Consider the following 14,245-nt stretch of genomic DNA (forward strand, 5'->3'; position numbering starts at 1 on the left):
AAAACTTAAATGCCTTGGGAAGTACAATTCCTTAAGCCTAAGATGCTAAAAGTTTCAACAGTTACAGTTTACTTGTATTTAAACATAACAGTATTTGTTTTGGTTTCAAATTCTCAATCATGTAAGGGAAAACATTAATTTGTTAACCTTCCTGAAGGATTCTAAGAGAATACCCAGAACACATTTTTGTATTAGTTTTAAAGAATAGGGCTGTTCATGTGCCATGTATTATTTTTCACGTACTTTGGAGTTAAAGAGGATATTTCATTTTATGTTACTAGGCTAGAATAGGATTCCTTAAAACATTTGCCCTATGTGTCCTGAATATTCCTTTTATTCTCCTAAGTCACTGGCAGGAACAAAGCATTTTGAAAGTTGGCTGAAAGTTGTATTTCGTTTTACTTCAAAATGTCATTCCAAAGCTACTACTAGATCTCAGTTGAAAGAAACTTTTATTCGAAAGAAATCTTCCATTTTAGAGTGTGCTCAGAAACCTGTATGGTTTATATTATGAAAGAGCAGTTACTGTTGGAGTAAACAACTTTGACATCTCTTCCTTAATTGGTAATGAGCGCACTATCTGAATTGGTTCCAGTGACTAGGTGTTTAATTATAGCATTCATCGGATTTTTGCACAGGAATGTGAACTGCAACAGTTCTTTGTCCTAAAAGGACTGAGGATAAGTTAAAATGATTTTCTCAACCAGAGTTCCTTATCAGAACCACAAAATGATTCGAGAGACTATTTTGTTAATTTTCCCAAAGGTGATTCATAACCATGACATCCTACAAGCACAGGAGAGATGTTAATTCATTACAGTAATGTCAGTGCATTAGGGCTAATTCTCTTGGTAGCTCTGGCTGACGAAGCTGCAGCCATCCGAAACTCTTTTCCTCCATCAGGGCTGTTGGGCATTGCTTCTCCCCGCTGCTGTCGCTGGTGCTGTGTGGCACACTCTTCTCTCCCTGCTCCTTCCGCTTGGCAGACTGATTTAACCTCCAGCTCTCACTTTGATTTTCCTTCTTCGGAGGGCAGATCACCTCTCACAATGCTCATCTCACTTGCACTTACCTGTTGGACATAATTCTTGCCAGAACATGAGCTTCATAAAGGCAGGCCTGTTCTGTCCTTTTCAGAGATGTTTCCTTAACATCAAGGCATCCAATAACATTCTGCTGAAATAATAAAGAAAAGAGCCATTCCATGAACATTATTTTTTTGTCTTTTTTTTTTTTTTTAAAGATTTTATTTATTTATTCATGAGAGACACAGAGAGAAAGACAGAGGCAGACACAGGCAGAGGGAGAAGCAGGCTCCATGCAGGGAACCTGACGTGGGACTTGATCCCAGGCCTCCAGGATCACGTTCTGGGCTGATGGCGGTGCTAAACCACTGAGCCACCCACGCTGCCCCATGCAAATTATTTTACAAACCAATAATTACATATAACATAACTGCAAGAACATTTTAGCAATGTTCTTAACTTTATTGTAGAAAATATTAAATTATTGAAGTATAATAACTCCTCATGGGCTTCTCACCCAGCAACACATGGTCATATTGTTTCACTGTATTCCCCTCTAATCCCTCCCACTGAATCCTTTGAAGCAAATCGTAGAGATCATATAATTTCATACATAAATACTTCAGTATTGATCGTTAAACACTAAGCACTTTAAAAAATAATCATAGTGCCATTATCACACCTAAACATTTAGCAGCAGTTCCTTAATATCAAATATTCTGTCAATGTTCAGATTTCCTTAAGTGCTTCATGGTTTTGCAATTTGTTTGAATCAGGATCTAGACAAGGTCCACAGGGCAATGTCTTTCTGTATTCTTCCTGGACCAACCAGAAATAAGCCATCTTGATGTCCATGAAGACGAATAAGCAGTTAAGGCAGATGTTTATTATTATGACCAGCTGATAACATTTAAAAAGTTATGTTGGTATGAAGTTAGTTCTCCTGATAATAAGTTCTTAAAAAGAGCAATTGAATTTAGTCAAAAGACAGCTTATTTAAGGCTCTATACCCAATGTGGAGCCCAATGCAGGGCTTGAACTCATGACCCTGAACTGAGCCATTTAACTGACTGAGCCATCCAGGCACCCCTTTATAATAGTGTATAGCAAAGTGATTAAGAGCCCAAACTCTGGGGCCTGGTTTTTGAATTCTATCTTGCCACTTCTTAGCTATGTGACCTATGGCTTATTTTTTAACCTGTGCTTAAGATTCTTCATCTGTGAAACAGAAAAAAACAGAACCTGCCAAGTAAAATTTTGAAAATGAAGTGAGTTTTTGTGTGCAGACATGGAAAGTACTTTGTGTAAACGGTAGTGCTGTTGTGCTTGCTGTTAGGTTAATTTAAAACCATTAACTGACTGCTCATAACATTAGTGTCAGCCTCTTAGTTTGAGGATCTCCTGGAGAATGATCACTCCAGTCCAAGACTGCCACAGGGGACCCCAGAGATAGGTGTGCCCAGTCGGAGCTTTCTGTGTAGGATCCCTAAAGTAGAAAAGCCACAATTAAAATATTCTGTAAGGCATCTTCTGTGCAATGAGTAAATGAACATGCGGTTACTGTTTTGAATAGAGTTTCTCTTATTTTTGAGAGTTAAATGAAAATCTCTGCATTGACCTGGGAAAGATTGCTGCTAGAGCGTATTGGAAATAAGAAGTTAATTTATATTGAGTCTATTCTGTTTAAGAAGGTAGGGAAATCAGGAATACCTCTTAGAAAGGTTTCTGTCAGAAATGATTTCAGGTTCTCATGTGGCAGAAGTGGCTAAGGACTATAAGCTTCAGTTATTTCAGATTCATCCATGTGGAATGTCTTATTTCTGGTTCCATTAGTTATTGCATTTTTTTTAACGCCTCTATTATTTGAAGAAGGAGGTGTGATATTTGAAAGAATGTACCTTGTAAATAAAGAACCCTTGAATTCTTGATGTCTTATTGTGGAGACTTAGGTTTATTGAACTGTTGAGTTTACGTTCCTTAGATATGTAATTTCCTTTAAAGTAATCTTCAGTGTTTATTTTATAGATTAGGGAACTTTTGCTTATCTATTTTATTTTTTTTTTAAATTTTGAAATCTTTGAATCTAATGGAGACAGTAGAGCTCTTGTGTATGTTTGAATGGCAAAGCCACATTCTTTTGTGACTAACCTCTTACTCATAGTAACTGAAGATATACTGACTCACAAGTATTCTAACTGACCAGAATGGAATGTGGGCATGTCCACAAATGAATAAAATTAGACTGGTTTTGTATCTGAGGAGTGATACATTTTATCATGGGGGAAATTCTCTTACATATATGAATTTATGTAACAATATCACTTTTGAGTTTGTTGAAGATTTTTAAAGGGTGAAGGTCTTGTGTTTTGGAAGGCATTTGGTTCATAAATTAACTCTTTCAGCCACATAGCATTTCAATTTAGCGTCACTTATTTCAGTGAGAAATCATTCCTAAGAAAAGTGGAAAATTGTGCCTTCTTCCAAATTTAGTTCATGTTTCTTTTGCATACTCAGAGGAATTTTAAAGAAAACTTATTCTCTTCTAATTGAGGAAATTAAAAAGATCAAATGGGTGTGTAATTCCTTTAGTCTATACTAGCTCTATATCTGTGTTCAGGGCAGTGTATAAACTCCAGTGGAGAAAAAAATTTTTTTTAAAGATTTTATTTATTTATTCATTAGAGACACACAGAGAGAGAGGCAGAGATAAAGGTAGAGGGAGAAGCAAGCTCCGTGCAGGGAGCCTGACCTGGGACTCAATCCCAGGTCTCCAGGATCATGCCCTGAGTTGAAGGCGCACTAAACCGCTGAGCCACCTGGGCTGCCCATAAATTCCAGCCAATAATTTTGCACGCCTCCTTTAGTTGTGTACTTTTGAAAGAAAAAGAAATGTTTTACAGGGTCTTGTGTTTGTTTTACCATACTGATTTGAACAGAAGCATTAGTAGATTCAGGGTAAGAACAGAGTAATCATGAATTTATGGAATGGTTAAGATACCAACTTAAAATTATTTTATTATATATTGATAGTTAAATAAAACACGGGATTTTATTAGTGGTGGTGGTTTTGTTTGTTTTGTCATCTTAGGAAAGGTCACGTTTTCAAAGGACTAAATATGTCCGTTATCTCTTGCTGTTTACCATTATACCAAATCTTAGTGGGTGTATTAGTTTTGTTGCTGTAACAAATTACCACACTCTTAGTGGTTTAAAATCCCATGTATTTATTATCTTCTGAAGGTCATAAGGCTGATGGATTTTACTGGGGTAAGATCAAGGTGGTGTTGGCAGGATTGTGTTCCTTCTGAAGGCTCTGTTTCCTCACCTTTCTAGCTTCTAGAGGCCACCTGCATTTTTTGGCAAGTGGTCCCTTCCTCCATCTTCAGAGCCACCAATCACATCACTCCAAACCCTGCTTCTTTGGTGGCATACCCGACCCTCCTGACTCTTTTCCCTCGTAAGGACAATGGTGATTACATTGGGCCCACCCAGATAATCCAGGATAATCTTTCCATCTCAAGGTTCTTAATCACATCAGCAAAGTCCCTTTTGCAGGTAACATATTCACAGGCTCATGGGATTAAGGAAATGAACATCTTTGGCAGACTCTAATTCTCCTCACCAAAGTGCTGAAAACAACCACCATGTTATTTCTCATGAATCAGTGGCTCGGCAATTTGTGTTGGGCTCAGCTAGCCTGTGCTTCCAGTGGTGTCCCCTGGGGTCATGCAGGAGTCTGCAGTGATCTGGCAAATTATCTGGGACTGAATGGTCTAAAATGGCCTTCCTCACAGGTCTGGTGGTTGATGCTAGCTGGGGGCGGTGTCTCTAGCAGGCTTGACCTGGGCTTCTCCACCTCGTGGTAGTGTTCCAAGAGAGTGAGAAGAGAAACTGTAAGACCTCTGAGGCCCGGAGTTGGAAGTCATGAAGTATCATTTCCGCCACTGTCTCTTGGTCAAGGTGAATTATAAGGCCAGCCCAATGCAAGGGTGTGGAAATGGATTCTACCTTTTTGATGAAAGCAGAAGCAACTTCTGGCCATTTTACATCTCAGACAACTGGGCACCTGGGTGGCTCAGTCGGTTAAGTACTTGCCTCTGGCTCAGGTCGTGATCCAAGAATCCTGGGATCGAGTTCTGCATCTGGCTCCCTGCTCCTCAGGGAGCCTGCTTCTCCTTTTGCCTCGGCTTCCCTATCTTTGTGCCTCTCATGAATAAATAAATTAAAAAAAAATCTCATACAACCAATTTTACATATTTTATTCATACTACCTCCGTAATTTGACTTTGGGATGCTTATTTAGTGAATTTTGACATAATTACTTAGGATTTCACCTTTGAAATATATTTAACTGTTACCCTATATGGCAGTTGGTGATTTTGGAAGGTACCTCAAGTTTTGTGAACTTTTGACTAAGCTTGTCTTTTAACACTGCTCTACATATGTAGAAGCTGCTTGAACGAACCCGTGCCAGGCGAGAGAACCTTCAGAGAAAGATGGCCGAGAGGCCCACAGCAGCAGCAAGGTCTATGACTCATGCCAAGAGAGCCAGAGAGCCGCTTTCCGAAGCAAATAACCAACAACCCCTACCTGGCAGTGAAGGTAAAAGACTTTGTGGGGGGAAAAGTAAAATTTGCATCCTTCACAGGAGATAAACTCCAAACACTTTATCATGCATGTAGAAAAACCTAGGTCTTTGGGAGACATATGTAGTAATAACCTCTGGAGGAAAGATGAGCCTTCTCTTCTAATACAGGCCTATTGTATTAGGCCTAGAACTACCAGGCCAGAGCAGTGTATCCAACAAATACTTCAAACTAATTGGACGAACTTTATTTTCCTCAACTCAAAGTTGCCCTTAAAACACCCAAGGGAAGAAAAGTAAAGGAGCAGGGAACACTTACACCTTGGTGGTGTGGAAGTTTATCTTCCAACAGTGCCAGAACAGCTGACCACCAAGTTCAGGTGGTCTCTGGCATGAACAGGGTAATGAAAGGCAGACTTGCTTAGATACTGGAAATTTAATGAGCCTTTTCATCCTCTATCTGTTGAACCAGCTCTCTAGTGCTAGGCTAAAGGTATAGGCTGTTAATCTAAGAACTGGTGAATTAAACAAAAACAAATAAATATACACAAACAAAACCAACCTAAACTCACCTGGAAACTTAATTTATTCTTACCTAATCTTGGCACCCCCAGCCTGTATCAGTAAGTTAGCCACCTAGTCTTCTCCTAGAGTGTGGAATAATCTGCAGATAATAATTTTCCTTAGCATAGATTTATTTATTTTTTTTAAAGATTTACTTATTTGAGAGACAGAGAGAGAGCATGGGGAGGGGCAGAGGGAGAATGAGAAGCAGACTCCCCAAGAAGCAGGCATGGAGTGGGCTTATAATTATTTTGTAAGCTAATTATAGAATGGGAGTTTATTTTCATATATTTATGTATTTTGAAAGGAGGGAATATAGTATATATCACACATATATATGTGGCATATATTTCACACATTATGTAGTATATATATCAGACATACATGGTATATATATTGCATATGTGGTGTATATAATACATATATTTATGATATTTGGTCAGGAAAACAGGTCTAGCTCCAGTCCAGGATCTTTTTCTGTTTTTCATTGTGACACAGGTTTATACACTCAAATGTTGAGTACTGTGTACTTTAAAACTAGTGGTTGGAACTATGTTTTGATGCTTCAATGGAAATATTTATAAGAACTTATATAAGAACTATAAACTTGAAGAACTCTGTATTTCCAGCTGGCAATGCATGCTAAAGTAGAAACACTTTAAAAAATGATTGGATGAGTTAATAGAAAATAGATCCAGAAGTGAGTTACAGAAGTTGAGAAAGTTTCATGATGTAAATTTGATTAGATTGATGCCTCTGAGGACAATCACGACTCCCGCTTAAGAGTACTTTGGGTACTGCCAGAACAAGAACACTGAGTTAGACAGCCAGGGAAACTGGCCTCATACACAATTTACATTCTTCTATCCTAAAATGTTAATTTCCCAGGAGATATATTAAAATCCAGTCTTGGGTAGAAATAATATGCCTTATGTTTGGGTAACTCCTTTTTATTTTAAGACTTTTTAATTTATTTTGTAGGTGTCAATGGCAGTTTAAAGGGTGAAATGTTATGAAAATATGAAAACACTTGTGCCAATGGCTTTGCTTGGTATTAACCGGATAATTCAGTTGCTTTTAAATTTTTATTTATTTATATACTTTTAAGGGTTTTATTTATTTATGAGAGAGAGAGAGAGAGAGAGAGAGAGAGAGAGGCAGAGACACAGGCAAAGGGAGAAGCAAGCTCCATGCAGGAAGCCCGACGTGGGACTCGATCGCAGGACTCCAGGATCACACCCTGAGCCGAAGGCAGAGGCTTTGGCTTTAACCACTGAGCCACCCAAGAGTCCCTTAAATTTGTATTTTTTAGAGAGAGAGAAAGCAGGGAGGGAGGGGCAGAGGGAGACAGAGTATATCTTAAGCATGTTTCGTGCCCAGCCTGGAGCCTAATGCTGGGCTCCATTTCATGACCCTGAGATCATGATCTGAGATGAAATCAAGAGTCAGATGCTTAGCGACTGAGCCACGTAGGTGCCCTGAAAGATTGTTTTAAAAACAAAGCTTGTTTCTACCAATGAGCTTCTACCATAGTTCGTTTCTGCCTTAGCCATGTTGTTCTACGCATGAATGTAATTGCTCTGGGCTTGGTTTTCCTTAATCTAAAAAGGAGGTAATTTGTGTGATTTTTAAAATCACTTAAAACATTTGCTTATTATATGCGTATGTACTTTTTATTTCCTAGTGTCTGAAGAGTATAAAATACTAGGCCTATATCTTAATAATATTATTTGGATGTCTTTTTATTCGGGTGTTTTATTATTTATTTATGTTAATATTTTATTTATTTATTCATGCAAGACACAGAGAGAGGCAGGGACATAGGCAGAGGCAGAAGTATGCTCCCTGCCTCTCCCTGCGGGGAGCCTGATTCAGGACTTGATCCCAGGACCGCAGGACGATGACCTGAGCCAAAGGCAGATGCTCAGCCACTGAGCCACCCAAGTGTCTCTTATTTAGGTGTTTTAAGCCATAAATTATATGTTTGCTTAAAAAGAAGTCTCTCAGATTTCTAAGTTACTGAAGGTAGAATTTTACATATTTCTTATTGTAAGGAAAATCATTTAAGGAGAATAGACAAACATGTTTCAATAATTTGCTAAGTACCTAGTGCAAGTTTTTCAGGTCATGAAGAATTATGGAATTTTGAATTTTTTTTTTTGGGGGGGTGTCCTTTTTAATCTAGAGAAATCTTGTACAAAACCATCACCATCAAAAAAACGCTGTTCTGACAACACTGAAGTAGAAGTTTCTAACTTGGAAAATGAAAAACCGGTTGAGTCAGTTTCTGCTAAACCCTGTCCTCCAAGTCCTGCACCTCCTCAGGCACAGCCGCCAGCACCCGCTCCCGTCAGCGATGCCGAGGCCGCCCCAGCCCCTGTGCCAGGAGTGAGGAGAGGGCTAAACTCAAGATTGGAAGCAACCACAGTCTCCTCGGTTAAAACACGAATGCAGAAACTGGCAGAGCAGCGGCGCCACTGGGATAATAATGATCTGACAGGTATGAATGATAGGGATGGCATGCCATTAAAATCCGTTTCAACTTGGTAGGTTGAAAATTTGAGGGATCCATTAACACACGAAAGATCAGTGCTTCTGTTTTATCTATCTCCCTAGTATCCATCACTTACAGATAGTTCGTGTATCAATAGTGTATGTATTGGTTGGTTGTATTCTCCCTGAAGTAGATGCTGTTGAGGTTCTTAGACTAGTTCACAAAAGCTCGGTCTCATAACAGAACTATATTTGCAATAAAAATCAATAGAGAACAAACGATACCCTCGGCTTTATGTAGCAATGCTGATCTTCAGCTCTATATGCTAGAGATCCTATTTCATGGATTAACTAAATGAATTTGAGTGGCTAAGGGATGCGATGCTATTTAATAGAGGGGAGAGAAAATGTAAACATTTGTTGAGCACCTACAATGCATGTTATGCTAAGGTGCTGGGAACCAATGAAGTGACCTGATCCTTGCCTCCTGTGGGCTCATACTCAGAGGGAGAATCTAAGAGCAAAGCAGCAGTCATGCTGCGTAGGGTTATGTGTTCTGTGATAAATTTTGTCTCCTATCTTGTTACCAAAAAAGCCTGGAGATGACTTACAAAATCAACTATGTAACAAAACAAGAAAAATATGGAAATTCCAGGGTGAAGAGAAGGAAAATCAAAGAAGGGAAGTAAAATCCAGGCTCGAAGATCCACCTCACTTTGCCAGAGTTATGAACTTGCTAGCAGCCAAGGCAAGGAGGTGAAACCATCTTAAATGACTACTATTTATAAGATTAAAGCAAAACCATAGCTGGAACTAAGACCCAAGGGAACGAACGTTCTTCCCTGGGTCCTCAAAGATGACTTTGTAGAAGATAGTGTGTAAGGTTTCTCAAGGTAGGCAGGTGGCCTGGCTCTGAGCTCAGTTCAGTGAACACAGTTCCAAAGAGAGCCAGCAGAGTACAGGTGGACAGCTCAGTGGCAACTGGGCCTTACCCAAGGAAGTATTCCTCAAGCTTTGGCTTTTGGCCTGGCTCCTGTATAACAGAAAAATTTGGACCATTGGATTGGAATCTCAGGAGTGTGGTGGAGCCCTGGGATGGACTTTTATCTTTTATTTTTTTTAATCTCTTTAATTTTTTTTTAATGCATCAGGCGTTACTTTGATGCATAGCCAGAATTGAGACCAAGTGATCTGAAGAAATGGATGGACTGTACATTTTAGTCAGTCTTTCATAAATGTCAGTCCTTTTGCCTGAAATTTTGATAAGTATTGGACAGCAGAGTGTTTAAGATTATCCTTTCTGGCAACGATAATAATTTCAAAGCAGGTGTTGACTGTGCTTTGCTGTGCTAAGCAGAAGTGCTTAGGCATTCTAAATATTTTTTGTTCTAATATAGTATAGTATAGCATTTAATTCTTATAGATCTTATGACACACATACTACCTTTATGTTCTAGAAGAGGAAACTGGGTTCTGAGAGGCTACGACACCTGATGAGAATCAGCTAACATTTAAACCTCAGTTGTTTGACGCTAGGGCAGAATGATGAAGCCCTGTAGAAGTGAAGAGGGGAGGGTGGATCTGCGAGATTTAGGAAAAAGAATCTCTGGGCTGGATACCTGGATGGTGGGTGGTGGAGGAGGAGAAGGGAGAAGGAGGAAGAGGCCATGATGAGGAGGAATACGTTTGGGGAAATTTCAACATCACATATGTCATTTGGGGTGCCTGGGGGATAGCTGAATGGAGGTGGTTGGTAGGTAGGCCACCATGAAGGACATGGCCCAAGGGCAGAACCATAGAGAATGATGTCACCAGTGGAAACAGGCCTGCAGAGTGTGTACTGGCATCTAGTGACAGCAGCAGAAGCAACTTGAGGGCAGCGGTGTAGGCAGAGGCAGGTTGAAGGGAGTTGAATGGTGAAAGAATGTGCAGGGCAAGAGAGATATTAGTTATAAAGGAGCATATATTGATGAGAGGGTGTTTGTTTTTAGTTCTAAGATGAGGCGGACTTGAGTATATTTATATGCTGAGGAAAAGAAAAGAGGTTTTGGGGGTAGAATTGAGAATTCAGGCAGAAATGTAAGGCTTGGACAGTACGAAGGATACCTCTTCCATCGACTGAATTTTTGGAGCAGAAAGTGCTGTGATTTTTATAAGTTTCAGTTTATTTTATTTTATTTATGATAGTCACAGAGAGAGAGAGAGAGGCAGAGACACAGGCAGAGGGAGAAGCAGGCTCCATGCACCGGGAGCCCGACGTGGGATTCGATCCCGGGTCTCCAGGATCGCGCCCTGGGCCAAAGGCAGGCGCCAAACCGCTGCGCCACCCAGGGATCCCAGAAAGTGCTGTGATTTTTAATTTCCTCCCTATATGTGTTTTATGCATACACGCCTTCACAAGTATTAGTATTCGAGATCGATCTCCAAATGAAATAACTGTGAAAACATCTTAGTTTAACCCTGTGCTATCTAATACTGTGGATACTTGCCATATGTAGCTTTTAAGATTTAAATTAATTAATTGAAATGAAATTATGTTTCTTCGTTGCCCTAGGCACATTTCAAGTGCTCATGTGGCTAGTGGTTACTGTACGGAATAGCATGGGTATGGAATGTGTCCTTCATTGCAGGAAGTTTTATTGTGCAGCACTAGTCTCTTCCATTTTAAAACAGAAAGTGCCTGTGGAGTATGTAATCTTAAATTGTGCAGTGTCATAACATCATGAATTAATTATAAAATTATAAACTAAGTATATGGTACCTTAGAGCACTCATGATCCGTTAGAAATTGGAAAAAAATAGGTATAAGAAGTTTGTGGGTTTTTTTTTTTCAATTTGGATTAAGTATCATCTGATGTGAAGAGATATTGTCAAACTTGAGCAGCTTGGTAGTTTCATGCATTCAAGAGCTTTTTATTAGTTCTCAAATCTACTAACTTTTTTTTTTTTTAAGATTTTATTTATTTGAGAGAGAGTGAGAGAGAGCAGGAACAGGGGGAGAAACAGAGAGGGAGAAGCAAACTCCTTGCTGAGCAGGAAGCCTCGCATGGGGCTCAATCCCAGGACCCTTGGATCATGACCTGAGCTGAAGGCAGACACTTAACTGACTGAGCTACCCAGGCACCCCTCTAACCTACTAACTTTTCAAAATTCTTGAATGGAGTGATCTTGGTATTAAAAGTATGCATAACTCTTCAACATGGGTTTTAACTCTTTCTGAAAACATTTCCAGATGATATACCCGAAAGCTCACTCATCTCACCAATGCCATCAGAGGAAAGCACAGCTTCCTCTCCCAAACCACCCCTCTCAGATGCCTCCGCAACTCCAGTTGGTAGAAGGGGCCGTCTGGCTAACCTTGCTGCAACTATTTGCTCCTGGGAAGATGATGTCAGTTACTCATCTGCAAAGCAAAACAGTGCACAAGAACAGCCTGGTACCACTTGTTTATCCAAATTTTCCTCTGCAAGTGCAGCATCTGCTAGGATCAATAGCAGCAGTGTTAAGCAGGAAGCTACATGCTGTTCCCAAAGGGATGGCGAGGCCTCTTTGAATAAAGCTCCATCCTCGAGTGCTGTGGGTGTATCTCTGAATAATGCTGCAATTTCCAGCTCTGTGGTAAGCAATGCAATATTGGTCTTTGGAAATCTTTTTTCCTTATGAATAATAAGTGTATGTATGTATAGTATTTTGGAACGTATATATAGGGTGTTGTATGTATTTTTAGAAATTGGTATCCTAGAAAGTAGAAATCATAAATTTGGTAGCCTATCCCAAGATAACTTAGTAGTTGACAAGTAAATTACACTAATTTCATACAATTCCAAGGTGTATAATAATGGAATGATGGAGCCTCTTAGTCATCACGGAAAGCACTGAACATTACTTTCTCTGTAGAATGCTTTATGTATGTATATAAATATAAGATAAAGAATTTCTCTGAAAAGATATCATAAACCAGTAGATAACATTGCTTTCAGAAGGCAAATTGCGGAACAAGATTTTTAACGGTGGGTATGGTAATTTTACCATTTATCCTTTTGAAGTGTTTGAAAGTTTTACCTTGCACGTGAATTACGTGATCAGCTTTTAAAACCAATCTTAAAAAAAACAAAAACAAAAACGCAAAAAAGGAAAAGTAGTATGTTTCTGAGCATAGTTCTAAATGCAGAGCCAGGTTTTGGAATTAGATAGACCTGCATTCAATCCTAGCCCTGCCACATAATTAAAAGTGTGGCTTTGGACAGGTTACTTAATCTTGTAAAACCTTACTTTCCCATCTGTAAAATGGAAAAGAAAGGGTTATTGGGAGGACTAAATGAGATAATGTGCATAAAACTTTTAGCAGAGTGCTTGGCACATAGCACTTAATATGTTATAGTTAGCCATCAAGTACATGATATATTTTTGTTAAATTAATATTAACTTAATTAAAATGCAAAAAATATGCATTGTAGTCTTATAAGTTAAAATTTGTAAAGGTGCTAGTGAGATAATCTGAAAGAAATTGTTATTTAAAATAGGGAGTGATCCTATCCCTTATGAAATTACTTGTCAGTGTATTATACAGGCTAAACTACATATTATAATTTGAGTAATAGCATTTTCTAGTTTGACGTCTTGTCAAGCCTTTTAGATTGGTTTGATCTATTAAAGATAATTTTTTTTCATAAGTTTATGTAAAGGCTACTACTAAGCAAATAGAATTACTCATTTTGTTATAATTTTAGTATATGTGCTGCCAAAGTGAGCACAGACTCATTTTGTCATAAGACTACCTTTAGATACTGTCAATATTGTTATTTACCCTAAGTGTTATTGTATTTCAGAAAGCGGCTTCTTCCCCAGTGAAATCTTCTACTATATCCATTACTGATGCTAAAAATTGTGAGGGACAAAATCCTGAGCTACTTCAGAAAACTCCTCTTAGTTCCCTGAAAACAGATGTAGTATCAAAACCAATTGAGAAGTCAACTGTGTCCCAGACAACTCGGCCCAAAGAAGAATTAAATAGAGAAATTTGTCAGCACTCTCAATCTAAAGACAAATCTGCGACATCAGGTTATGTATCTTTAAAAAAATTTAGTTAGTGCTGATTTTTCAGGGTGTCTATTCTCAGCATTTTAAATATCCAGTTGTGAATTGCACAGTACTGGTTTGCTATGGCAAGTGCCTGAATGCATATGAGACTTCTTCAAACTCAGCTTTAATTCATTGAATGAATATTCATTAATGGAGACTTGCCCATTTACTGTTCAAAGTACATAACTTGTTACATTTTAATAGTTTAAACATGCATTTTTTTCTAAAATGACTATGGTAGATACCTTTTTCTATACTCTTTGATGGAGACAAAACGTATACAAGTGGAAATCATGTATTAAGGGTATAATGGAGAAACATTCTTGCAACCAAGTGTGCAGAGCAGTGCTTTTCAAACTTCGATATGAAGGCACCCCTAATAGCAGAGGAAAGTGAATGTGTATACAGATGACTCTACTCCCAATTATATTTGTATGTGTGTATATTGTGTGTATATAGATGTAAAAGCTCAAAATTATTCCCTGTAGTAAGTTGG

The 14,245-nt window shown here is 38.7% G+C and overlaps 1 protein-coding gene across 4 annotated transcripts in view; it reads left to right on the forward strand.

Annotated features, from left to right (window-relative positions):
- Positions 1–14,245, forward strand: part of ANLN (anillin, actin binding protein) — a 49,580-nt gene that overhangs the window by 1,489 nt on the left and 33,846 nt on the right. For all 4 annotated transcript variants that reach the window (XM_049093805.1, XM_025464624.3, XM_049093806.1 and 1 more), the window contains exons 2-5: positions 5,474–5,627; positions 8,360–8,674; positions 11,900–12,285; positions 13,497–13,728. In XM_049093805.1, the coding sequence (XP_048949762.1) occupies positions 5,474–5,627; positions 8,360–8,674; positions 11,900–12,285; positions 13,497–13,728 (1,087 nt within the window). The remainder of the gene's footprint in view (positions 1–5,473; positions 5,628–8,359; positions 8,675–11,899; positions 12,286–13,496; positions 13,729–14,245) is intronic.

Source organism: Canis lupus, chromosome 14 (assembly GCF_003254725.2).
Source record: "Canis lupus dingo isolate Sandy chromosome 14, ASM325472v2, whole genome shotgun sequence".
In the NCBI taxonomy this organism is placed as follows: domain Eukaryota; kingdom Metazoa; phylum Chordata; class Mammalia; order Carnivora; family Canidae; genus Canis; species Canis lupus.